The 26703-nt window shown below is 41.1% G+C and overlaps 1 protein-coding gene across 1 annotated transcript in view; it reads left to right on the forward strand.

Annotated features, from left to right (window-relative positions):
• The first annotated feature begins 751 nt into the window (after positions 1–751).
• The window catches only part of SCAF4 (SR-related CTD associated factor 4), a 122555-nt gene continuing 96603 nt past the window's right edge, over positions 752–26703 (forward strand). Inside the window, exons 1-10 of the mRNA XM_053705175.1 lie at positions 752–867; positions 985–1105; positions 1612–1776; positions 2346–2440; positions 2696–2886; positions 3447–3547; positions 3793–3906; positions 4031–4187; positions 4289–4434; positions 17195–17522. Coding sequence (XP_053561150.1) covers positions 752–867; positions 985–1105; positions 1612–1776; positions 2346–2440; positions 2696–2886; positions 3447–3547; positions 3793–3906; positions 4031–4187; positions 4289–4434; positions 17195–17522 — 1534 coding nt within the window. The remainder of the gene's footprint in view (positions 868–984; positions 1106–1611; positions 1777–2345; positions 2441–2695; positions 2887–3446; positions 3548–3792; positions 3907–4030; positions 4188–4288; positions 4435–17194; positions 17523–26703) is intronic.

Here is a 26703-nt window from a genome sequence, read left to right on the forward strand (position 1 = left end):
CACATTTTTGATAACTACAAAACCAAGGAAATTTTAATATCTTTTAGGTAGAAAACTGCCAAATATAAAATAAAATCTTAGAGACCTCTGGGAGAACATGACATTGTGAAATGGATTAATAGAATTAATTTACCCCCCCCAAAAAAACATTGCAGCCTTTATTTATAACTACGTAATTAAAAATGAATCCTTATTTCAGGATTGGAATATAATGTATCTTAAATAAACTCTATCTTGGATATAATTTTCCTCAAAACATTTTATTTGTGTCAAAATTATATTCCAAGAGATCATTTTTTGCAGTTAAAGGGACAATCTACAAAAAACTTTTTGTTTAAAAAGATAATCTCTTTTTTGTCCATTCCCCAGTTTGATCACCTTGTTTCTAAGCCTCTGCAGACAGCCCCCTTATCTCAGGGCAATTTAGTATATATTGTTTTGCATTTTAGCCTTACTTGCTCTCATCCAAGGTAATCCTGAAAACCTGGCCTGTTGGGGAGGCCTGAGGACAGGTTTGAAAACCAGTGGTTTAAATTTGTACTTTTTTAGCCAGGACACCATTGATTGAGCTAACCTTCAGGAAGATATAATTTTACTTCAGTCAGTCTGTCACCTACATGGAAATGCATGTAATCTTAACACTATCTGATTAAACAAATGTTTTGTTAATGCATCCCAAATATATTAGAGAAAGTAAGAGTAAATTAAACTCCTTAAACTAACATTTTATATGTATGAATTTGGTTAAATTATGTTTTTTTTAAAGAAATTATTGGACAGATTTGATTATGATGATGAACCAGATGCAGCAGAAGATTCTAAAAAAGAAGCATCTAGTCCTGTGCACACACCCCCACAGCCAACTTTGTGAGTAGTCCTTGAGTACAAGCTTTGTAGCCTTGAACATCCTAGAAATGGTTATTCCTTATTTTGAAAATGTGTTTAAAGTAATATCTAGACTAATTTGTATTTACTGTTTAATAGCACATACCCAGGAGAGGCCCTTCAAGCTACATCATATGTTCCTATCCCAGGGCCAGTGCCAACCATGGATGAGTTTCAGCCAATGATGATGGCAATGCAGCAGGAATCAATGCAGCAGGAGGTATATAAAAGAGTTAAGAACATCAATGGCAACAATAAATATTCCCTTTGCAATTTTGCACTGTTAAAGGGGTAATAAACTCAGTCTAATCCCCATAAAATGTTTACGGATGCATAATACGTTTTTTTTTTGTATTTTTTTCTGTTCTTTCCTGCAATTAAATTGAGACCTTAAGTAGGTTCTGCGGGATTTGAAAATGACAGTGATTGATTGACCTTGACCTATCTTCTAATTGGCTGTATTGACAGAGAGAATCCTAAAACAGTTATGTCCCCAGACTGCAAATCAGATCAAATGTTGCTAGCAAAATGACAGCTTAAATGCATTCAAATGCTGCTGCTTTTTGTGCAGATTGTAGTGCAGTGCTTTATTGCTGGTATATTATTATGCATAAATATAAAAATCACCTTTTAATGTCCCTTTAAATACTATATAGCTGAAACATAAAGTTGTTAAAGTGGCTAATATGTGGTCAGTAAACTAAATAATTTTCCCTTTCTAAAAAGGCTCCACTACCACCGAATGGTCAGATGCTAGGATATGGCATGGTACCTGCTCAGTCCTTTATGCCTATGGTTCCACCAATGATTTCTCAAGATTCCTCCCAGCCTTTTCAAAACCCCTTCCAAATGCAACAGAATGAGATGCACCTACAGCAAGAACTTCAACAGGTACCTCTGCTTTTATGGAAATTTAATTAAATGTTAGTTTTAGAAGTTTGATGACTGTAATTATGTTTTCTGTATAATTGTATTTTTATTGATATAAAATGCCTTTTTGCTATAAAGTTTGATTTCACACTCTATAGGAAGGACTGCGGTCAAATTTTGTAATGTAAGCATGCTGCATTGTCAGGGCCCACCTACATGCTGTCTCCCCCCCCCCCCCCCCCCCCCCCCATTTCTAGTAGTAGCTCCCTTAAAGACCTAGTGATCCTACAATGCTGAATCATTCTTGGTTGGCTATACCTGCTTATCTAGTTGGTTAGTCTTGTCTAACGTTTTGATGCATAATTACAAATACTTTACCAAAAAAAATTTCATCCATGAATATATACTGCAAAATAACCTTTGGATTATAATGTATCTTAAATAGTAAACCATCTTTAGAAAGATTTTTATACCAATATCAGAAACCAAAGCCCATTCAGGCATACCACAGCGGCCAATAAACTATTGTATGAACTTAATAAAGAAGTTTACTTGTGACATAGTTATAATAAAGTCTTTTAATTTTCTAGGAAATACAAATGGAAGTTGAGCAGCCAAGTAATGTTCAAGAAAACAAGCGACCAATATCTGAACAGCAGAATGCCAAATCAAGGTCTGCTTCCAGGTATATTTTGCAAAACTTCATACTTGTAGTTGTCTTCTAAACAAGAAACACTTATTGCATATGTAGATGTGTAGTAAAATTTCTGGTTTATAGAATTTGGGCTTTTAATTCTAGTGTCTAGGTCTGGTTTTAGAGTTGTTGTCAGTTTTAAAGTAATTAACGTGACTGGTTTGCATGGCTCAGTAAAGTTCAAATATAAGTAGTATTTTAGATATGACTTAAGTTAAATCTGCTTTTGAAACTTTGAATAATTAGATCACCTAAAAGGCGACGCTCACGGTCTGGTTCACGATCTCGGAGATCGCGTCATAGACGGTCTCGTTCTCGCTCCCGTGATAGGAGACGGTCCTCTCCAAAATCACGGTCACAGGAAAGGCGTGAGCGAGAGAAGGAACGAGAGCGTAGACAGAAGGGGCTTCCTCCTATTAAGCCTGAAACAGTTAGTGGTGAGTTGTTTTTGTTTAACTGAAATGGTCATAAATTGAATTATATATATACATAGTGCAGTGTTCTCCACAGAAGATTGCAAGCCGGGTGGCATTATAAAGTAGCTTTGTGGGGACAGTGCAATACTTTCTAATTTTCTTCCATCCAAAGAACAAATTAATTGCATAGTTTAGCATAAATGTATTTAATGATAATTTGAGCAATAAACATTGAAAAATGTCGATATTAGCTAATCTTAACTTTTTTTTTGGCTAACATTTTATCAGCTGGGTGGTGCACTCATTTAAAAAGTCCTGGGGAGAACACTAATACAAAATGTATGTAACTTTATTTACTGTCCTTTTTAAGGGCTTCACTACTGAACGGACAAATTACTTTATTTTCCATTATAAAAAAAGTTGTAAATAAATTTACGTTACCATATATATGTTCACTATGCTATATAAAGTATAGTTATATTGGACATTCATAACTCCATTAAAATATAACCTAAACTTATATAGATGTAAACTTGGGTAACTAATTTGTGCCTGATTTTGACGCATACCATCTTGTCCAGTTTGCAGTACTACACTTTGGGTTGGCCAGTTGGACAAAAGAACAACCCAGCAAGATGTTTCTAACCTTCTAGAAGAGTTTGGGGCTATTGAAGCAATTAACGTAAGTAGAATTCCCACAAGTTTAATACTTATTAGTTTGTCACTTGTTAGGATAAACGTGCACATTACAGTTTGTAAAGGATTCAAATTACTGTTGTGTTTTTTTATGTTTTTTTCTTTGACTAATTTTTCATATATGTTGAGTTCCGGAAAAACTATTTTTTTTCTTAAAATGTTTGCATTTTAATACATATTGAAAAACCTGGATATTATAAGTCCTCAACTCTTTAATGCATCGTTTTCCAGATGATTCCCCCTCGTGGCTGTGCATATATTAATATGGTCCAAAGGCAAGATGCATATCGTGCTTTACAGAAACTAAGTAGAGGAACCTTCAAAGTAAATCAGAAAGCTATAAAGGTATGGGATTTAAAGTTTTGTAATAGGGATAGTATCAGTCTTGCACTACGGGTTTTAATGGATTTCCCGTTAGTATTGTAGTGTAATAAGTGTTACATTAGATTAAATTTATTCTCTCTTTTAGATTGCATGGGCTTTGAACAAAGGAATTAAATTGGAGTATAAGCAGTATTGGGATGTAGAAATAGGGGTTACATATATACCATGGAATAAAGTAAAGCCAGAAGAACTTGAAAGCTTTTGTGAAGGTGCACTGTTGGATAACGATACACTATGTCCAGGTAATTATTTTGACATTATTTTTTATACCCCCCCCCTATAAAACCAGCAGTTTACATGTACTTTTGCAGTTTGTGTTATAAATGTAAATTTGTCATTCTAGAATGGAAGGACTTTCCTAAAAAGACAGACCGCAAAAATACATCTCAAAATGGTGCAGCTGAGGCCACACGTACTGAGGAAATAACACCTGTAACACAAGCATTACCAGTGATGTCTGTCCCCATTCATGGCCCAATGCCTGCAATGGTAAGTCTAGTGTGAGGTCTATGTGCAAACGTTTGCATTCAATTTCTCCACGTAATGGTGAACCTGCTTTCATTAGACGTTACTCTGTATGTAAGAAGGTGAGATAGATGATGTTGTTTTAAATGAGTAAAGTTTGATTTTGTCTTTACTGACCTAGGACCATAATGCTGCTCTCCACTAATTTTTATAGCACACCTTTATTATTTTGCCTCTGCATTCGCAACACAGTTCTAGCTCATTTCTGTTCTTTCTTTATTCAGTTTAGGTTTATAGACCTGTATATGTTTAGATTTGGAACACTTCTTGCTAAACATTGCTCATTTGAAATTAATTGATATTTAATGTCTAAGAGTGTAATTAAAAAAAGAAAAACGTATTCACTAGTCTTTCAAGTGGAAAACTACAATATGGCCTCTGATTTCAAAAGTTTAGCAATCCTGGTTTAACTTGGCAAAATAGTATTGCTTTCTCTTGTTAAGTGTATCCAGTCCACGGATCATCCATTACTTGTGGGATATTCTCCTTCCCAACAGGAAGTTGCAAGAGGATCACCCACAGCAGAGCTGCTATATAGCTCCTCCCCTCACTGCCATATCCAGTCATTCTCTTGCAACTCTCAACTAAGATGGAGGTCGTAAGAGGACTGGTGTTTTATACTTAGTTTATTTCTTCAATCAAAAGTTTATTTCTCCAACATAGGTGTGTCCGGTCCACGGCGTCATCCTTACTTGTGGGATATTCTCTTCCCCAACAGGAAATGGCAAAGAGCCCAGCAAAGCTGGTCATATGATCCCTCCTAGGCTCCGCCTACCCCAGTCATTCTCTTTGCCGTTGCACAGGCAACATCTCCACGGAGATGGCTAAGAGTTTTTTTGGTGTTTAAATGTAGTTTTTATTCTTCAATCAAGTGTTTGTTATTTTAAAATAGTGCTGGTATGTACTATTTACTCTGAAACAGAAAAGAGAAGAAGATTTCTGTTTGTAAGAGGAAGATGATTTTAGCAAACGTTACTAAAATCGATTGCTGTTTCCACACAGGACTGTTGAGATGAAGTAACTTCAGTTGGGGGAAGCAGTTGGCAGACTTTTCTGCCTGAGGTATGACTGGCCACATTTCTAACACGACTTGGTAATGCTGGAAGGCTGTCATTTTCCCTATGGGGACCGGTAAGCCATTTTCTTAGATTAAGTAAAAGAATAAAGGCTTTATAAGGGCTTAAAAAACTGGTAGACATTTTTCTGGGCTAAAACGATTACTTTGCTAAGCATATTTGTCAGATTATAGCTCTTTATAGTTATTATAATCTTGGGGATTGTTGTTAAAAAACGGCAGGCACTGTATGGACACCTTTTTCAGATGGGGGCCTTCTCTAGTCATAGGCAGAGCCTCATTTTCGCGCCACTAATGCGCAGTTGTTTTTGGAAGGCAAGGCATGCAGATGCATGTGTGAGGAGCTAGGATCCACTGAAAAAGCTTATAGAAGGCGTCATTTGGTATCGTATTCCCCTCTGGGCTTGGTTGGGTCTCAGCAAAGCAGATTCCTGGGACTGTATAGGGGTTAAATGTAAAAACGGCTCCGGTTCCGTTATTTTAAGGGTTAAAGCTTTCAAATTTGGTGTGCAATACTTTTAAGGCTTTAAGACACTGTGGTGAAATTTTGGTGAATTTTGAACAATTGCTTCATACTTTTTCGCATATTCAGTAATAAAGTGCGTTCTGTTTAAAATTTAAAGTGACAGTAACGGTTTTATTTTAAAACGTTTTTTGTGCTTTGTTGCCAAGTTTAAGCCTGTTTAACATGTCTGAACCATCAGATAAACGATGTTCTATATGTATGAAAGCCAATGTGTCTCCCCATTTAAATATATGTGATAATTGTGACATGGTGTCCAAACAAAGTAGGGACAATGATGCCACAGATAATAATAGTGCCCAAGATGATTCTTCAGATGAGGGGAGTAAGCATGGTACTACATCACCCCCTTCTGTGTCTACACCAGTTTTGCCCACACAAGAGGCCCCTAGTACATCTAGTGCGCCAATACTTATTACTATGCAACAATTAAGGGCTGTTATGGATAATTCTATTGCAAATATTTTATCTAAAATGCCTACTTATCAAAGAAAGCGCGATTGCTCTGTTTTAAACACTGAAGAGCAAGAGGACGCTGATGATAACGTTTCTGACATACCCTCACACCAATCTGAAGGGGCCAGGAGGGAGGTTTTGTCTGAGGGAGAAATTTCAGATTCAGGAAAAATTTCTCAACAAGCTGAACCTGATGTTGTAACATTTAAATTTAAATTAGAACATCTCCGCGCACTGCTTAAGGAGGTATTATCTACTCTGGATGATTGTGACAATTTGGTCATTCCAGAGAAATTATGTAAGATGGACAAGTTCCTAGAGGTTCCGGTGCCCCCCGATGTTTTTCCTATACCCAAGCGGGTGGCGGACATAGTAAACAAGGAATGGGAAAGGCCCGGCATACCTTTTGTTCCTCCCCCTATATTTAAGAAATTATTTCCTATAGTCGACCCCAGAAAGGACTTATGGCAGACAGTCCCTAAGGTCGAGGGGGCGGTCTCTACTCTAAACAAACGCACTACTATTCCCATAGAAGATAGTTGTGCTTTTAAAGATCCTATGGATAAAAAATTAGAGGGTTTGCTTAAAAAGATGTTTGTTCAGCAAGGTTACCTTCTTCAACCAATTTCATGCATTGTTCCTGTCACTACGGCAGCGTGTTTCTGGTTCGAAGAACTAGAAAAGTCGCTCAATAAAGAATCTAAGTATGAGGAGGTTATGGACAGAGTTCATGCACTTAAATTGGCTAACTCTTTTATTCTAGATGCCGCTTTGCAATTAGCGAGATTAGCGGCGAAAAATTCAGGATTTGCTATCGTGGCGCGCAGAGCGCTCTGGCTAAAGTCTTGGTCAGCGGATGTGTCTTCCAAGACAAAATTGCTTAACATCCCTTTCAAGGGCAAAACACTGTTTGGTCCTGATTTGAAAGAGATTGTTTCAGACATCACCGGAGGAAAGGGCCACGCCCTTCCTCAGGATAGGTCTTTTAAGGCTAGAAATAAGCCTAATTTTCGTCCCTTTCGCAGAAACGGACCAGCCTCTACTTCTACATCCTCTAAGCAAGAGGGTAATACTTCTCAACCCAAACCAGCCTGGAGACCGATGCAAGGCTGGAACAAGGGTAAGCAGGCCAAGAAGCCTGCCACTGCTACCAAAACAGCATGAAGGGATGGCCCCCGATCCGGGACCGGATCTGGTGGGGGGCAGACTTTCTCTCTTTGCTCAGGCCTGGGCAAGAGATGTTCAGGATCCTTGGGCACTAGAAATAGTTTCTCAAGGTTATCTCCTGGAATTCAAGGGACTACCCCCAAGGGGAAGGTTCCACAGGTCTCAATTATCTTCAAACCAAATAAAAAGACAGGCATTCTTACATTGTGTAGAAGACCTGTTAAAGATGGGAGTAATTCATCCAGTTCCAATAAGAGAACAAGGGATGGGGTTTTACTCCAACCTGTTCATAGTTCCCAAAAAAGAGGGAACATTCAGACCAATTCTAGATCTCAAGATCCTAAACAAATTTCTCAGGGTTCCATCGTTCAAAATGGAAACCATTCGAACGATCCTTCCTACCATCCAGGAAGGTCAATTTATGACCACGGTGGATTTAAAGGATGCGTACCTCCATATTCCTATCCACAAGGAACATCATCAGTTCCTAAGGTTCGCTTTTCTGGACAAGCATTACCAGTTTGTGGCACTTCCATTCGGATTAGCCACTGCTCCGAGAATTTTCACAAAGGTACTAGGGTCCGTTCTAGCGGTTCTAAGACCAAGGGGCATTGCAGTAGTACCGTACTTGGACGACATCCTGATTCAAGCGTCGTCTCTGTCAAAAGCAAAGGCTCATACGGACATCGTCCTAGCCTTTCTCAGATCTCACGGATGGAAAGTGAACGTAGAGAAAAGTTCTCTTTCCCCGTCAACAAGAGTTCCCTTCTTGGGAACAATAATAGACTCCTTAGAAATGAGGATTTTTCTGACAGAGGTCAGAAAATCAAAACTTCTAAGCTCTTGTCAAGTTCTTCATTCTGTTCTTCGTCCTTCCATAGCGCAGTGCATGGAAGTAATAGGATTGATGGTTGCAGCAATGGACATAGTTCCTTTTGCACGAATTCATCTAAGACCATTACAACTGTGCATGCTCAGACAGTGGAATGGGGATTGTACAGACTTGTCTCCGACGATTCAAGTAGATCAGAGGACCAGAGATTCACTCCGTTGGTGGCTAATCCTGGACAACCTGTCACAGGGAATGAGCTTCCGCAGACCAGAGTGGGTCATTGTCACGACCGACGCCAGTCTGGTGGGCTGGGGCGCGGTCTGGGAACCCCTGAAAGCTCAGGGTCTATGGTCTTGGGAAGAATCTCTTCTCCCGATAAACATTCTGGAACTGAGAGCGATATTCAATGCTCTCAAAGCTTGGCCTCATCTAGCAAAGGCCAAATTCATAAGGTTTCAATCAGACAACATGACGATAGTTGCATATATCAACCATCAGGGGGGAACAAGGAGTTCCCTGGCGATGGAGGAAGTGACCAAGATAATTCAATGGGCGGAGGATCACTCCTGCCACTTGTCTGCAATCCACATCCCAGGAGTGGAAAATTGGGAAGCGGATTTTTTGAGTCGTCAGACATTCCATCCGGGGGAGTGGGAACTCCACCCGGAAATCTTTGCCCAAATAACTCAATTATGGGGCATTCCAGACATGGATCTGATGGCGTCTCGTCAGAACTTCAAGGTTCCTTGTTACGGGTCCAGATCCAGGGATCCCAAGGCGACTCTAGTAGATGCACTAGTAGCACCTTGGACCTTCAACCTAGCTTATGTTTTCCCACCGTTTCCTCTCATTCCCAGGCTGGTAGCCAGGATCAACCAGGAGAGGGCTTCGGTGATCTTGATAGCTCCTGCGTGGCCACGCAGGACTTGGTATGCAGACCTGGTGAATATGTCATCGGCTCCACCATGGAAGCTACCTTTGAGACAGGACCTTCTTGTTCAAGGTCCATTCGAACATCCGAATCTGTTTTCTCTCCAACTGACTGCTTGGAGATTGAACGCTTGATTTTATCAAAGCGTGGGTTTTCAGATTCTGTAATAGATACTCTGATTCAGGCTAGAAAGCCTGTAACTAGAAAAATTTACCATAAGATATGGAAAAAATATATCTATTGGTGTGAATCTAAAGGATTCCCATGGAACAAGATAAAAATTCCTAGGATTTTATCCTTTCTACAAGAGGGTTTGGAGAAGGGATTATCTGCAAGTTCTCTGAAGTGACAGATTTCTGCGTTATCTGTTTTACTTCACAAAAGGCTGGCAGCTGTGCCAGACGTTCAAGCGTTTGTTCAGGCTCTGGTTAGAATCAAGCCTGTTTACAGACCCTTGACTCCTCCCTGGAGTCTTAATCTAGTTCTTTCAGTTCTTCAAGGGGTTCCGTTTGAACCCTTACATTCCGTAGATATTAAGTTATTATCTTGGAAAGTTTTGTTTTTGGTTGCAATTTCTTCTGCTAGAAGAGTTTCTGAGTTATCTGCTCTGCAGTGTTCTCCGCCCTATCTGGTGTTCCATGCAGATAAGGTGGTTTTGCGTACTAAGCCTGGTTTTCTTCCGAAAGTTGTTTCCAACAAGAATATTAACCAGGAGATAGTTGTACCTTCTTTGTGCCCGAATCCAGTTTCAAAGAAGGAACGTTTGTTACACAATTTGGACGTAGTCCGTGCTCTAAAATTCTATTTAGAGGCCACTAAAGATTTCAGACAAACTTCTTCTTTGTTTGTTGTTTATTCTGGTAAAAGGAGAGGTCAAAAAGCAACTTCTGCCTCTCTTTCCTTTTGGCTTAAAAGCATTATCCGTTTGGCTTATGAGACTGCCGGACGGCAGCCTCCTGAAAGAATCACAGCTCACTCCACTAGGGCTGTGGCTTCCACATGGGCCTTCAAGAACGAGGCTTCTGTTGACCAGATATGTAAGGCAGCGACTTGGTCTTCACTGCACACTTTTGCCAAATTTTACAAATTTGATACTTTTGCTTCTTCAGAGGCTATTTTTGGGAGAAAGGTTTTGCAAGCCGTGGTGCCTTCCATTTAGGTGACCTGATTTGCTCCCCTTCATCCGTGTCCTAAAGCTTTGGTATTGGTTCCCACAAGTAAGGATGACGCCGTGGACCGGACACACCTATGTTGGAGAAAACAGAATTTATGCTTACCTGATAAATTACTTTCTCCAACGGTGTGTCCGGTCCACGGCCCGCCCTGGTTTTTTTAATCAGGTCTGATGAATTATTTTCTCTAACTACAGTCACCACGGTATCATATGGTTTCTCCTATGCATATTTCCTCCTGTACGTCGGTCGAATGACTGGGGTAGGCGGAGCCTAGGAGGGATCATATGACCAGCTTTGCTGGGCTCTTTGCCATTTCCTGTTGGGGAAGAGAATATCCCACAAGTAAGGATGACGCCGTGGACCGGACACACCGTTGGAGAAAGTAATTTATCAGGTAAGCATAAATTCTGTTTTTTAAATGGTACCGGAGTGTACTGTTTATCTCAGGCAGTATTTAGAAGAAGAATCTGCCTGCGTTTTCTATGATCTTAGCAGAAGTAACTAAGATCCTTTGCTGTTCTCACATATTCTGATGAGTGAGGTAACTTCAGAGGGGGAATAGCGTGCAGGTTTTCCTGTAATAAGGTATGTGCAGTTAAAATATTTTTCTAGGGAATGGAATTTGCTAGAAAATGCTGCTGATACCGAAGTAATGTAAGTAAAGCCTTAAATGCAGTGATAGCGACTGGTATCAGGCTTATTAATAGAGATACATACTCTTATAAAAGTATTTTAAAACGTTTGCTGGCATGTTTAATCGTTTTTTACATATGTTTGGTGATAAAACGTATTGGGGCCTAGTTTTTTTCCACATGGCTGGCTTGAATTTTGCCTAGAAACAGTTCCTGGAGGCTTTCCACTGTTGTAATATGAGTGGGAGGGGCCTATTTTGGCGTTTTTTTGAACAGCAAAAATTACAGACACAGACATCCAGCTTCTTCCTGCATGATCCAGGACTTCTCTGAAGGACTCAAAAGGCTTCAAAAGTCGTATTGATGGAGGTAAAAAGCCACAGTAGAGCTGTGGCAGTTGTTGTGACTGTTTAAAAAACGTTTTTGTCATTTGTTATTCCGTTTTTGGTGTTAAGGGGTTAATCATCCATTTGCAAGTGGGTGCAATGCTCTGCTAACTTATTACATACACTGTAAAAATTTCGGTGTTACTGCATTTTTTTACTGTTATTTAAAAATTTGGGAAAATTTGTGTTTCTTAAAGGCGCAGTAACGTTTTTTATATTGCTTGTAAACTTGTTTTAAAGTGTTTTCCAAGCTTGCTAGTCTCATTGCTAGTCTGTTTAAACATGTCTGACACAGAGGAACCTACTTGTTCATTATGTTTGAAAGCCATGGTGGAGCCCCATAGGAGAATGTGTACTAAATGTATTGATTTCAACTTAAACAGTAAAGATCAGTCTTTATCTATAAAAGAATTATCACCAGAGGGTTCTGTCGAGTGGGAAGTTATGCCGACTAACTCTCCCCACGTGTCAGACCCTTCGCCTCCCGCTCAGGGGACGCACGCTAATATGGCGCCAATTACATCAGGGACGCCCATAGCGATTACCTTGCAGGACATGGCTGCAATCATGAATAATACCCTGTCAGAGGTATTATCTAGATTGCCTGAATAAAGAGGCAAGCGCGATAGCTCTGGGGTTAGGAGAGATACAGAGCGCGCAAACGCTGTTAGAGCCATGTCTGATACTGCGTCACAGTATGCAGAACATGAGGACGGAGAGCTTCAGTCTGTGGGTGACATCTCTGACTCTGGGAAACCTGATTCAGAGATTTTTAAATTTAAGCTTGAGAACCTCCGTGTATTGCTTGGGGAGGTATTAGCTGCTCTGAATTACTGTAACACAGTTGCAATTCCAGAGAAATTGTGTAGGCTGGATAGATACTATGCTGTGCCGGTGTGTACTGACGTTTTTCCTATACCTAAAAGGCTTACAGAAATTATTAGCAAGGAGTGGGATAGACCCGGTGTGCCCTTTTCCCCACCTCCTATATTTAGAAAAATGTTTCCAATAGACGCCACTACACGGGACTTATGGCAGACGGTCCCTAAGGTGGAGGGAGCAGTTTCTACTTTAGCAAAGCGTACCACTATCCCGGTTGAGGACAGTTGTGCTTTTTCAGATCCAATGGATAAAAAATTGGAGGGTTACCTTAAAAAAATGTTTATTCAACAAGGTTTTATTTTACAGCCCCTTGCATGCATTGCGCCTGTCACTGCTGCGGCGGCATTCTGGTTTGAGGCCCTGGAAGAGGCCATCCAGACAGCTCCATTGAATGAAATTATTGACAAGCTTAGAACGCTTAAGCTAGCTAACTCATTTGTTTCTGATGCCATTGTTCATTTGACTAAACTAACGGCTAAGAATTCCGGATTCGCCATCCAGGCGCGTAAGGCGCTATGGCTTAAATCCTGGTCAGCTGACGTGACAACAAAGTCTAAATTACTCAACATTCCTTTCAAGGGGCAGACCTTATTCGGGCCTGGCTTGAAGGAAATTATTGCTCACATTACTGGAGGCAAGGGTCATACCCTTCCTCAGGACAGGGCTAAATCAAAGGCCAAACAGTCTAATTTTCGTGCCTTTCGAAATTTCAAGGCAGGAGCAGCATCAACTTCCTCCGCTTCAAAACAAGAGGGAACTGTTGCTCATTCCAGACAGGCCTGGAAACCTAACCAGTCCTGGAACAAGGGCAAGCAGGCCAGAAAGCCTGCTGCTGCCCCCAAGACAGCATGAAGGAACGGCCCCCTATCCGGAAACGGATCTAGTGGGGGGCAGACTTTCTCTCTTCGCCCAGGCGTGGGCAAGAGATGTTCAGGATCCCTGGGCGTTGGAGATCATATCTCAGGGATATCTTCTGGACTTCAAAGCTTCTCCTCCACAAGGGAGATTTCATCTTTCAAGGTTATCAGCAAACCAGATAAAGAAAGAGGCATTCCTAAGCTGTGTGCAAGACCTCCTAGTAATGGGAGTGATCCATCCAGTTCCGCGGACGGAACAAGGATAGGGATTTTATTCAAATCTGTGGTTCCCAAGAAAGAGGGAACCTTCAGACCAATCTTGGATCTAAAGATCTTAAACAAATTCCTCAGAGTTCCATCATTCAAAATGGAAACTTTTCGGACCATCCTGCCCATGATCCAAGAGGGTCAGTACATGACCACAGTGGACTTAAAGGATGCCTACCTTCACATACCGATTCACAAAGATCATCATCGGTTCCTAAGGTTTGCCTTTCTAGACAGGCATTACCAATTTGTAGCTCTTCCCTTCGGGTTGGCCACTGCCCCGAGAATTTTTACAAAGGTTCTGGGCTCACTTCTGGCGGTTCTAAGACCGCAAGGCATAGCGGTGGCTCCGTATCTAGACGACATCCTGATACAGGCGTCAAGCTTTCAAATTGCCAAGTCTCATACAGAGATAGTTCTGGCATTTCTGATTTCGCATGGGTGGAAAGTGAACGGGGAAAAGAGTTCTCGGGACTCTTATAGATTCTGTAGAGATGAAAATTTACCTGACGGAGTCCAGGTTATCAAAACTTCTAAATGCTTGCCGTTTCCTTCATTCCATTCCACGTCCGTCAGTGGCTCAGTGCATGGAAGTAATCGGCTTAATGGTAGCGGCAATGGACATAGTGCCATTTGCGCGCCTGCATCTCAGACCGCTGCAATTATGCATGCTAAGTCAGTGGAATGGGGATTACTCAGATTTGTCCCCTCTACTAAATCTGGATCAAGAGACCAGAGATTCTCTTCTCTGGTGGCTTTCTCGGGTCCATCCGTCCAAGGGTATGACCTTTCGCAGGCCAAATTGGACGATTGTATCAACAGATGCCAGCCTTCTTGGTTGGGGCGCAGTCTGGAACTCCCTGAAGGCTCAGGGATCGTGGACTCAGGAGGAGAAACTCCTATAAATAAATATTCTGGAGTTAAGAGCAATATTCAAGGCTCTTCTAGCTTGGCTTCAGTTAGCAACACTGAGGTTCATCAGATTTCAGTCGGACAACATCACGACTGTGGCTTACATCAACCATCAAGGGGGAACCAGGAGTTCCCTAGCGATGTTAGAAGTCTCAAAGATAATTCGCTGGGCAGAGTCTCACTCTTGCCACCTGTCAGCGATCCACATCCCAGGCGTAGAGAACTGGGAGGCGGATTTTCTAAGTCGTCAGACTTTTCATCCGGGGGAGTGGGAACTCCATCCGGAGGTGTTTGCTCAACTGGTACATCGTTGGGGCAAACCAGAACTGGATCTCATGGCGTCTCGCCAGAACGCCAAGCTTCCTTGTTATGGATCCAGGTCCAGGGACCCGGAAGCAACGCTGATAGATGCTCTAGCAGCTCCTTGGTTCTTCAACCTGGCCTATGTGTTAACACTGTTTCCTCTGCTCCCTCGACTGATTGCCAAAATCAAACAGGAGAGAGCATCAGTGATTCTTATAGCGCCTGCGTGGCCACGCAGGACCTGGTATGCAGACCTAGTGGACATGTCATCTCTTCCACCATGGACTCTGCCTCTGAGGCAGGACCTTCTAATACAAGGTCCTTTCAATCATCCAAATCTAATTCTCAGAGTCAGTCATTGATACCTTAATACAGGCTCGGAAGCCTGTCACCAGGAAAATCTACCATAAGATATGGCGTAAATATCTTTATTGGTGTGAATCCAAGAGTTACTCATGGGGTAAAGTTAGGATTCCTAGGATATTGTCCTTTCTCCAAGAGGGTTTGGACAAAGGCTTATCAGCTAGTTCTTTAAAAGGACAGATCTCTGCTCTGTCTATTCTTTTGCACAAGCGTCTGGCAGAAGTTCCAGACGTCCAGGCATTTTGTCAGGCTTTGGTTAGGATTAAGCCTGTGTTTAAAACTGTTGCTTCCCCGTGGAGCTTAAACTTGGTTCTTAAAGTTCTTCAGGGAGTTCCATTTGAACCCCTTCATTCCATTGATATTAAGCTGTTATCTTGGAAAGTTCTGTTTTTGATGGCTATTTCCTCGGCTCGAAGAGTCTCTGAGTTATCTGCCTTACATTGTGATTCTCCTTATCTGATTTTTCATTCAGACAAGGTAGTTCTGCGTACCAAACCTGGGTTTTTACCTAAGGTGGTTTCTAACAGGAATATCAATCAAGAGATTGTTGTTCCATCATTGTGTCCTAATCCTTCTTCAAAGAAGGAACGTCTTTTGCATAATCTGGACGTAGTCCGTGCCTTGAAGTTTTACTTACAGGCTACTAAAGATTTTCGTCAAACATCTGCCCTGTTTGTCGTTTACTCTGGACAGAGGAGAGGTCAAAAAGCTTCGGCAGCCTCTCTCTCCTTTTGGCTTCGGAGCATAATACGCTTAGCCTATGAGACTGCTGGACAGCAGCCCCCTGAAAGGATTACAGCTCATTCTACTAGAGCTGTGGCTTCCACCTGGGCCTTTAAAAATGAGGCCTCTGTTGAACAGATTTGCAAGGCTGCGACTTGGTCTTCGCTTCACACCTTTTCAAAATTTTACAAATTTGACACTTTTGCTTCTTCGGAGGCTGTTTTTGGGAGAAATGTTCTACAGGCAGTGGTTCCTTCCGTTTAAGTTCCTGCCTTGTCCCTCCCATCATCCGTGTACTTTAGCTTTGGTATTGGTATCCCACAAGTAATGGATGATCTGTGGACTGGATACACTTAACAAGAGAAAACATAATTTATGCTTACCTGATAAATTTATTTCTCTTGTAGTGTATCCAGTCCACGGCCCGCCCTGTCCTTTTAAGGCAGGTCTAAATTTTAATTAAACTACAGTCACCACTGCACCCTATGGTTTCTCCTTTCTCGTCTTGTTTCTGTCGAATGACTGGATATGGCAGTGAGGGGAGTAGCTATATAGCAGCTCTGCTGAGGGTTATCCTCTTGCAACTTCCTGTTGGGAAGGAGAATATCCCACAAGTAATGGATGATCCGTGGACTGGATACACTACAAGAGAAATACATTTATCAGGTAAGCATAAATTATGTTTTTTTAATAATTATTACATAAAGGAGACTTTTGAGATGTGTTAATGAATACATTGAATAACTTGTATATTATGCAAAATATTTAGCAATATACATCGATCGCATTTAAAAACCTTGCAGGCACCCAATTTCCCAGTCTTTCAATAAGAATGGTCTCTTTTGACCAGAATTTATGGTACACACCACTTAGAAACAGCAGGCAGCTGATTATCTCTGTTATGCAGGGATCACGACTACAAATGGTTGTCAACCTTCATGTGCTTATCCTGTTGCAATATTCTTTACCAATGTATGAAATATGGGTGTTTGTTTTAATTTAAACCATGTTTCTATGTTACTGCTGTTAAATGTTTGGTTTGTAAGGGGGACACAAACAAATTATTAAAAAGTACATAAAAAATGTTGTAAATTAGTCTCACACCTTGCTAATTAGAATTAGACATTGTGTGTGCGTGCAGGTGTCCTGTTGTCTGTGAAAATCTATTTGTAATTTTGTTTAAATGATCTAAATGTGCATTATACACCTTTTTTTTTTTTTTTTTTTTTTTTTTTTTTAGCCTGTGCCACCTCATCAGCCAATGCCATCTCTTCCTCATCCGGGAATGTCTGTTAGCCAAGTACCTTCTCATCAGGGGCTTCCTCTACATCAGGCTATGCCAGCTCCAGGCTTACATCTGCCTCAGGGTGTTGTTGTTCCTCAGGGGATACCTCTCCCACAAGGAATGCTGCCTCTACAAGGCATGCTGCCACCTCAAGGATTGCCACCAGGTCTTCAGCCACCAGCATTTCCTGGTCCCATAAACATTCCCCCACCTGGATTTGCTCCTGGAATTCCCCCTCCGCCATTTATGAGACATGGCTTTAACCCAATGCAGATGCCCCCTGGTAAGTTCTTTTCTTTGCTTATGTTTTTTAATTTCATTTCAATATGTACTATGTGTTTAAAATAACAATATAGTATTTTTCATTACACATAATTTGCTATGTGGATACTACATACCTTTATTGACCCTTCTTGAACAAACATGGAATACATTAATCCATTTGACTCCTTATGTATAAATTCTTTGAGATTTCCTGTAATATTTTCCTTTCTCTTTGTGCCATTAATGCTTTTAATTTAAACTACTGTAACAGTTTTGTTTGACAGCCTAGAAAGATGTTTTGTGGATTGTTAAAATGTCAACAAAAAAATGACCATCCCTTCAAAGGAAGGTAAAAAAAAGTATCATTATTTCACGATTATACACCACATCCTTTCTTTTACATACTGCCCATTCTACAGAGTGGACCACTCTGGAATAGATATAATCAGTTGGGGAATGGGGTTTAAATGTGTAAAGTCAAAAATACATTTTAATTATTCAGAGCGTGCAATTTTAAACAACTTTCCAATTTACTTTGGTTATCTAATTTCCTTCGTTATCTTGGAATCCTTTGTTGGACTAAACCTTCTTCAATGATAGAAGCTTAGAGGCGAGCATGTGTCTGTAGCAGTCTATGGCAGCAGTATTTATAGCAATGTTATATTATACATAGTTACAATCACTTGAAACACTGATGCTAGATGGCTAGACATGTGAGTGCTCCTGAGCTCACCTAGGATTACCCTTTAACAAAGGATATTTAGAAAAATTGATCAAAGAAGGAAATTAAGTTTTTTTTTTGTTTTTTTTTTTGTTTGTTTAGTTTTTTCTTGCTCCATCCAATTCAGTTTGTTTTAATTTTTAATTTACTGTCCCTTTAATTTAACCATTGATGTTAATCACTAGTGTTTCTCAAAAGGTAATCAAAACATGTGACAGCAGGTTTCACGTTAAAAGTGGCTTATTTAAAATATGATGTTCATCAAAATTTCAATTTATTGATTTTAGAAATGTAAAAGCTGAGTGGGCCTTACTAGGACAAAACCTGAGACTCTGGAATTATTTGTGGCCCTTTGTGTGGCGATTTGTACTGAAGCTGTTCCAGAATAGTATATTTCATAATTGCTGTAGTCTTTGGCATCTTAATTACCTTTTATGCATATATAAACTAATGTTTCAGGTAAAGGGACACTCTACACCTTAGTCATCTTGAAGTGATTAATTGAAGTTTAATGAATTAGTGCCCGGTATTTAAAAAATATCTTAGAAACAGGGGCACTTTCATTCGTTAAACTTTTCAAGGATGCTTCGTTTTTAAAATACCTTTTAGTTACGGAAAACAGACCCCTGATTCTCCGTCCGCATCTTCTACTGTAGTTAACATATCGATGACGAATCCAGCTTGCTCCAACCTTTGCATGCCCCACGAGCTGGACACCAAAGGGGGCACGCAATTATTGGCGAAAGCCGTATTCTTCATCGATCTGCTCAATACAGTAGGAGATGCCGGAGGGAGGATCGTTCGTCTGTTTTCCAAAATGCAAAGATATTTAAAAAAAGAAGCCTTATTGTAAACTTTACAATCACTTTTAAAGTCTTACCTTAGAGTAAGCTGCAAATAGCCTCCTGTACCCCTTTCTATATCATGCAGGAGTTGGTTATTTTAAAATGAATATTATTTCTGGTCACTTTAAAATGGCTGCCAAGCGACGCCTACTGATAACTTCACGATCTGGGCTGCATTAAAGGTTCACTAGTTGCATTCAACAGACTGTCAATGCTATTCAGCAGAATGCCTAGATGCAGCCCAGATTGTGATGTCATCAGTGGGTGGAGCTTGGCTGCCATTTCAAAGTAGCCAGAAACAATATTCATTTTAAAATAACTTTTTTACTGTACCTGCTGCATGATATAGAAAGGGGTGCAGGAGGCTATTTGCAGCTTGATCTTAGGTAAGACTTTAAGATGTCTATTGTGTAGACTGTCCATTTAAAGTGATGGTAAACCTTAACTAATAAAATGCCATATATTTAATCTTTGCCATTAAAAAAGTATGTTTAACTTTTCTGTTTTTAATCCATCTGTTAAAGGGTTAAATTATAGTAAATATTCAGAGTGTGTGTCATTTGACAATTTTGAAGTCCAGCCCCTTTAACCCTCTGGCTGCTGAGCCATTTGCCACCTGGGTGCTAAACTGGATTTAAACTCTTTTCTTCTGTTAAGTGTGATCAGTCCACGGGTCATCATTACTTCTGGGATATTAACTGCTCCCCTACAGGAAGTGCAAGAGGATTCACCCAGCAGAGCTGCATATAGCTCCTCCCCTCTACGTCACTCCCAGTCATTCTCTTGCACCCAGCAACTAGATAGGTCGTGTGAGAGGACTATGGTGATTATACTTAGTTTTATATCTTCAATCAAAAGTTTGTTATTTTAAAATAGCACCGGAGTGTGTTATTACCTCTCTGGCAGAGTTTGAGGAAGAATCTACCAGAGTTTTGCTATGATTTTAGCCGGAGTAGTTAAGATCATATTGCTGTTCTCGGCCATCTGAGGAGTGAGGTAAACTTCAGATCAGGGGACAGCGGGCAGATGAATCTGCATAGAGGTATGTAGCAGTTTTTATTTTCTGACAATGGAATTGATGAGAAAATCCTGCCATACCGATATAATGTCATGTATGTATACTTTACACTTCAGTATTCTGGGAGAATGGTACTTCACTAGAATTACACTGTAAGAAAGACATAAAGCTGTTTAATAACTAGAGATTATGTTTAACGTTTTTGCTGGAATGTAAAATCGTTTTCATTTGCTGAGGTACTGAGTGAATAAATGTTTGGGCACCATTTTTCCACTTGGCAGTTGCTTAAATCTGTTTTTTCTGTCAGTTTCTGTTCTCCCTCACTGCTGTGTGTGTGGGGGAGGGGCGCTTTTACTATGCATCAAATATTTCAGTCAGCAACTCATTGTATTCCCTGCATGATCTGGTTCATCTCTACAGAGCTCAGGGGTCTTCAAAACTTATTTTGAGGGAGGTAATTTCTCTCAGCAGAGCTGTGAGAATTATAGTTTGACTGAAATAAAAACTTTTATTCTGTAATTTGTTTCCTGCTTTCAGAAATTGTTATCTTTGCTAATGGGATTAAACCTTTGCTAAAGTTGTGTTGTTTACAAGGATTGAGGCTATAACTGTTTCAATTTATTATTTTTTAACTGTCATAGATCTTCTGTGCTTCTTAAAGGCACAGTACGTTTTAATATTATTCTATTTGAATTGTATTTCCAAGTTGCAAGTTTATTTGCTAGTGTGTTAAACATGTCTGATTCAGAAGATGATACCTGTGTCATTTGTTGCAATGCCAAAGTGGAGCCCAATAGAAATTTATGTACTAACTGTATTGATGCTACTTTAAATAAAAATCAATCTGTACAAATTGAACAAATTTCACCAAACAACGAGGGGAGAGTTATGCCGACTAACTCGCCTCACGTGTCAGTACCTACATCTCCCGCTCAGAGGGAGGTGCGTGATATTGTAGCGCCGAGTACAGCTGGGCGGCCATTACAAATCACATTACAGGATATGGCTACTGTTATGACTGAAGTTTTGGCTAAATTACCAGAACTAAAAGGTAAGCGTGATCACTCTGGGGTGAGAACAGAGTGCGCTGATAATATTAGGGCCATGTCAGACACTGCGTCACAGGTGGCAGAACATGAGGACTTCATTCTGTGGGTGACGGTTCTGATCCAAACAGACTGGATTCAGATATTTCAAATTTTAAATTTAAACTGGAAAACCTCCGTGTATTACTAGGGGAGGTGTTAGCGGCTCTGAATGATTGTAACACAGTTGCAATACCAGAGAAAATGTGTAGGTTGGATAAATATTTTGCGGTACCGACGAGTACTGAGGTTTTTCCTATACCTAAGAGACTTACTGAAATTGTTACTAAGGAGTGGGATAGACCCGGTGTGCCGTTCTCACCCCCTCCGATATTTAGAAAAATGTTTCCAATAGACGCCACCACAAGGGACTTATGGCAAACGGTCCCTAAGGTGGAGGGAGCAGTTTCTACTTTAGCTAAGCGTACCACTATCCCGGTGGAGGATAGCTGTGCTTTTTCAGATCCAATGGATAAAAAGTTAGAGGGTTACCTTAAGAAAATGTTTGTTCAACAAGGTTTTATATTGCAACCCCTTGCATGCATTGCGCCGATCACGGCTGCAGCGGCATTCTGGATTGAGTCTCTGGAAGAGAACATTGGTTCAGCTACTCTGGACGACATTACGGACAGGCTTAGAGTCCTTAAACTAGCTAATTCATTCATTTCGGAGGCCGTAGTACATCTTACTAAACTTACGGCGAAGAATTCAGGATTCGCCATTCAGGCACGCAGGGCGCTGTGGCTAAAATCCTGGTCAGCTGATGTTACTTCTAAGTCTAAATTGCTTAATATACCTTTCAAAGGGCAGACCTTATTCGGGCCCGGGTTGAAAGAGATTATCGCTGACATTACAGGAGGTAAAGGCCATGCCCTGCCTCAGGACAAAGCCAAGACTAGACAGTCTAGTTTTCGTTCCTTTCGTAGTTTCAAAGCAGGAGCAGCATCAACTTCCTCTGCACCAAAACAGGAAGGAGCTGTTGCTCGCTACAGACAAGGCTGGAAACCTAACCAGTCCTGGAGCAAGGGCAAGCAGACTAGGAAACCTGCTGCTGCCCCCAAAACAGCATGAATTGAGGGCCCCCGATCCGGGATCGGATCTAGTGGGGGGCAGACTTTCTCTCTTCGCCCAGGCTTGGGCAAGAGATGTTCAGGATCCCTGGGCGCTAGAGATAATATCTCAGGGATACCTTCTGGACTTCAAATACTCTCCTCCAAGAGAGAGATTTCATCTGTCAAGATTGTCAACAATCCAGACAAAGAAAGAGGCTTTTCTACGCTGCGTACAAGAGCTCTTGTTAATGGGAGTAATCCATCCAGTTCCACGATCGGAACAGGGACAGGGGTTTTACTCAAATCTGTTTGTGGTTCCCAAAAAAGAGGGAACTTTCAGACCAATCCTGGACTTAAAGATCCTAAACAAATTCCTAAGAGTTCCATCGTTCAAGATGGAGACTATTCGGACAATTTTACCTATGATCCAAGAGGGTCAGTACATGACCACTGTAGATTTAAAAGATGCTTACCTGCACATACCGATTCACAAAGATCATTACCGGTACCTAAGGTTTGCCTTCCTAGACAGGCATTACCAGTTTGTGGCTCTTCCATTCGGATTGGCTACAGCGCCAAGAATCTTCACAAAGGTTCTGGGTGCTCTTCTGGCGGTACTAAGACCGCGGGGAATCTCGGTAGCTCCATACCTAGACGACATTCTGATACAAGCTTCAAGCTTTCAAACTGCCAAATCTCATACAGAGTTAGTGCTGGCATTTCTAAGGTCACATGGATGGAAGGTGAACGAAAAGAAAAGTTCACTCGTTCCACTCACAAGAGTTCCCTTCCTGGGGACTCTTATAGATTCTGTAGAAATGAAGATTTACCTGACAGAGGACAGGCTATCAAGACTTCAAAGTGCTTGCCGCACTCTTCATTCCATTCAACACCCGTCAGTGGCTCAATGTATGGAGGTAATCGGCTTAATGGTAGCGGCAATGGACATAGTACCCTTTGCACGCTTACACCTCAGACCACTGCAACTGTGCATGCTAGGTCAGTGGAATGGGGATTACTCAGACTTATCCCCTTCTCTGAATCTGGATCAAGAGACCAGAAATTCTCTTCTATGGTGGCTTTCTCGGCCACACCTGTCCAGGGGGATGCCATTCAGCAGACCAGACTGGACAATTGTAACAACAGACGCCAGCCTTCTAGGTTGGGGTGCCGTCTGGAATTCCCTGAAGGCTCAGGGACTATGGAGTCAGGAGGAGAGTCTCCTGCCAATAAACATTCTGGAATTGAGAGCAGTTCTCAATGCCCTCCTGGCTTGGCCCCAGTTGACAACTCGGGGGTTCATCAGGTTTCAGTCGGACAACATCACGACTGTAGCTTACATCAACCATCAGGGAGGGACAAGAAGCTCCCTAGCTATGATGGAAGTATCAAAGATAATTCGCTGGGCAGAGTCTCACTCTTGCCACCTGTCAGCAATCCACATCCCGGGAGTGGAGAACTGGGAGGCGGATTTCTTAAGTCGTCAGACTTTTCATCCGGGGGAGTGGGAACTTCATCCGGAGGTCTTTGCCCAAATACTTAGACGTTGGGGCAAACCAGAGATAGATCTCATGGCGTCTCGACAGAACGCCAAGCTTCCTCGTTACGGGTCCAGATCCAGGGATCCAGGAGCAGTCCTGATAGATGCTCTGACAGCACCTTGGGACTTCAGGATGGCTTACGTGTTTCCACCCTTCCCGTTGCTTCCTCGATTGATTGCCAGAATCAAACAAGAGAGAGCATCAGTGATTCTAATAGCACCTGCGTGGCCACGCAGGACTTGGTATGCAGACCTGGTGGACATGTCATCCTGTCCGCCTTGGTCTCTACCTCTGAAACAGGACCTTCTGATACAGGGTCCCTTCAAACATCAAAATCTAACTTCTCTGAAGCTGACTGCTTGGAAATTGAACGCTTAATTTTATCAAGACGTGGGTTTTCTGAGTCAGTTATTAGTACCTTAATACAGACTAGGAAACCTGTTACCAGAAAGATTTACCATAAGATATGGCGTAAATACCTACATTGGTGTGAATCCAAAGGTTACTCTTGGAGTAAGGTTAGGATTCCTAGGACATTGTCTTTTCTACAAGAAGGTTTAGAAAAGGGTTTTTCTGCTAGTTCATTAAAGGGACAGATCTCAGCTCTGTCCATTCTGTTACACAAACGTCTGTCAGAAGTTCCTGACGTCCAGGCTTTTTGTCAGGCTTTGGCCAGGATTAAGCCTGTGTTTAAAACTGTTGCTCCACCATGGAGTTTAAACCTTGTTCTTAATGTTTTACAGGGCGTTCCGTTTGAACCCCTTCATTCCATTGATATAAAGTTGTTATCTTGGAAAGTTCTATTTTTAATGGCTATTTCCTCGGCTCGAAGAGTCTCTGAATTATCAGCCTTACATTGTGATTCTCCTTATTTGATTTTTCATTCGGATAAGGTAGTCCTGCGTACTAAACCTGGGTTCTTACCTAAGGTAGTTACTAACAGGAATATCAATCAAGAGATTGTTGTTCCTTCTTTATGCCCAAATCCTTCTTCAAAGAAGGAACGTCTACTGCACAACCTGGATGTAGTCCGGGCTCTAAAATTTTACTTGCAGGCAACTAAGGAATTCCGACAAACGTCTTCTCTGTTTGTCATTTACTCTGGGCAGAGGAGAGGTCAAAAAGCTTCCGCTACCTCTCTTTCTTTTTGGCTTCGTAGCATAATTCGTTTAGCTTATGAGACTGCTGGACAGCAGCCCCCTGAAAGAATTACAGCTCATTCTACTAGAGCTGTGGCTTCCACTTGGGCCTTCAAGAATGAGGCCTCTGTTGAACAGATTTGCAAGGCTGCAACTTGGTCTTCGCTTCATACTTTTTCCAAATTTTACAAATTTGACACCTTTGCTTCATCGGAGGCTATTTTTGGGAGAAAGGTTCTTCAGGCAGTGGTTCCTTCTGTATAAAGAGTCTGCCTATCCCTCCCGTCATCAGTGTACTTTTGCTTTGGTATTGGTATCCCAGAAGTAATGATGACCCGTGGACTGATCACACTTAACAGAAGAAAACATAATTTATGCTTACCTGATAAATTCCTTTCTTCTGTAGTGTGATCAGTCCACGGCCCGCCCTGTTTTTAAGGCAGGTAAATATTTTTTAATTTATACTCCAGTCACCACTTCACCCTTGGCTTTTCCTTTCTCGTTGGTCCTTGGTCGAATGACTGGGAGTGACGTAGAGGGGAGGAGCTATATGCAGCTCTGCTGGGTGAATCCTCTTGCACTTCCTGTAGGGGAGCAGTTAATATCCCAGAAGTAATGATGACCCGTGGACTGATCACACTACAGAAGAAAGGAATTTATCAGGTAAGCATAAATTATGTTTTTTTACTTTTTTAAAAAATATTGTTATTTCTCTCCTAAGATATGGTGAGTCCATGGCATCATCAATTACTGTTGGGAATATCACTCCTGGCCAGCAGGAGAGGAGGCAAAGAGCACCACAGCAAAGCTGTTAAGTATCACTTCCCTTCCCACGACCCCCCAGTCATTCTATTTGCCTTTGTTGCAAGGAGGAGGTGAAGTTTTGGGTGTCTGAAGAAAATTGGAATTATTTCACTTCAATCAAGATTTTATTATTTTGAAAGCCAGAGAAGGTTTGCTCTGATCTTTCCTCTTAACATTGGGTCTAGCCGTACTCCATGTTAGTCTCTTCAGTAGGGCATTGGTGGCTTTTAAGCAGTTAGGAACTTGTGAAGTGGGCTTCACTGTGTTTTCCTAACATGTTGCTGCCCTGGTATTAAAAGCCTGAGTAGGTTTACTCTGTTCTTTTGTTCTTTTTTAGCAGGTAAAGGCCTTTTGTCTTCTGGGACTAGGAGGCTGGCACTGACAGGGTTAAGATTTAAACATACAGTTACTTTGGGACACAAAATCCTTCATGGGGAAGTTTTTATGGCAGAGAGCAGGCACTTTATAACATGTCACTGAAAGAACTGGCAAAAAGTAAACTTTAACCTCACACTTTTCATGTAAATCAATAGGAGTCATACTGTATATGCATTTTTTTGCTCATGCAAAATGATTAACGTTGGGATGACCACACGTGAAGTAAAAGTATGCATCCTGAAACATGCCAATAATTTCAAAAATGCCAACAGAGATGAAGCCAGAGGCAAAAAATTAACATCTGTTGCAAAACTTTTTCAGCAACATCACAACAGTACACCTATGGGCTTACAATACACAGTTATTCAAAGAGCATCCTTAGGCATAAGAGGTGGAAACATTGGAAAAAACCCTGCTGAAAATGGAGTGTAAATGGATATATATCTATTAAATTCAGTGAAACCTAATGGCATGAATGATTTTAACAACTTTTTTGTATATTTATAATGTATATGTATCACACACCTTATCTCACTTATAATTTCACTTATTTTGTCATATTTGTTATTCCCTCTGAAATACTATTCATATAAAAATGGGATCATATTTAATTACAC

Source organism: Bombina bombina, chromosome 3, assembly GCF_027579735.1.
Source record: "Bombina bombina isolate aBomBom1 chromosome 3, aBomBom1.pri, whole genome shotgun sequence".
Taxonomy (NCBI): domain Eukaryota; kingdom Metazoa; phylum Chordata; class Amphibia; order Anura; family Bombinatoridae; genus Bombina; species Bombina bombina.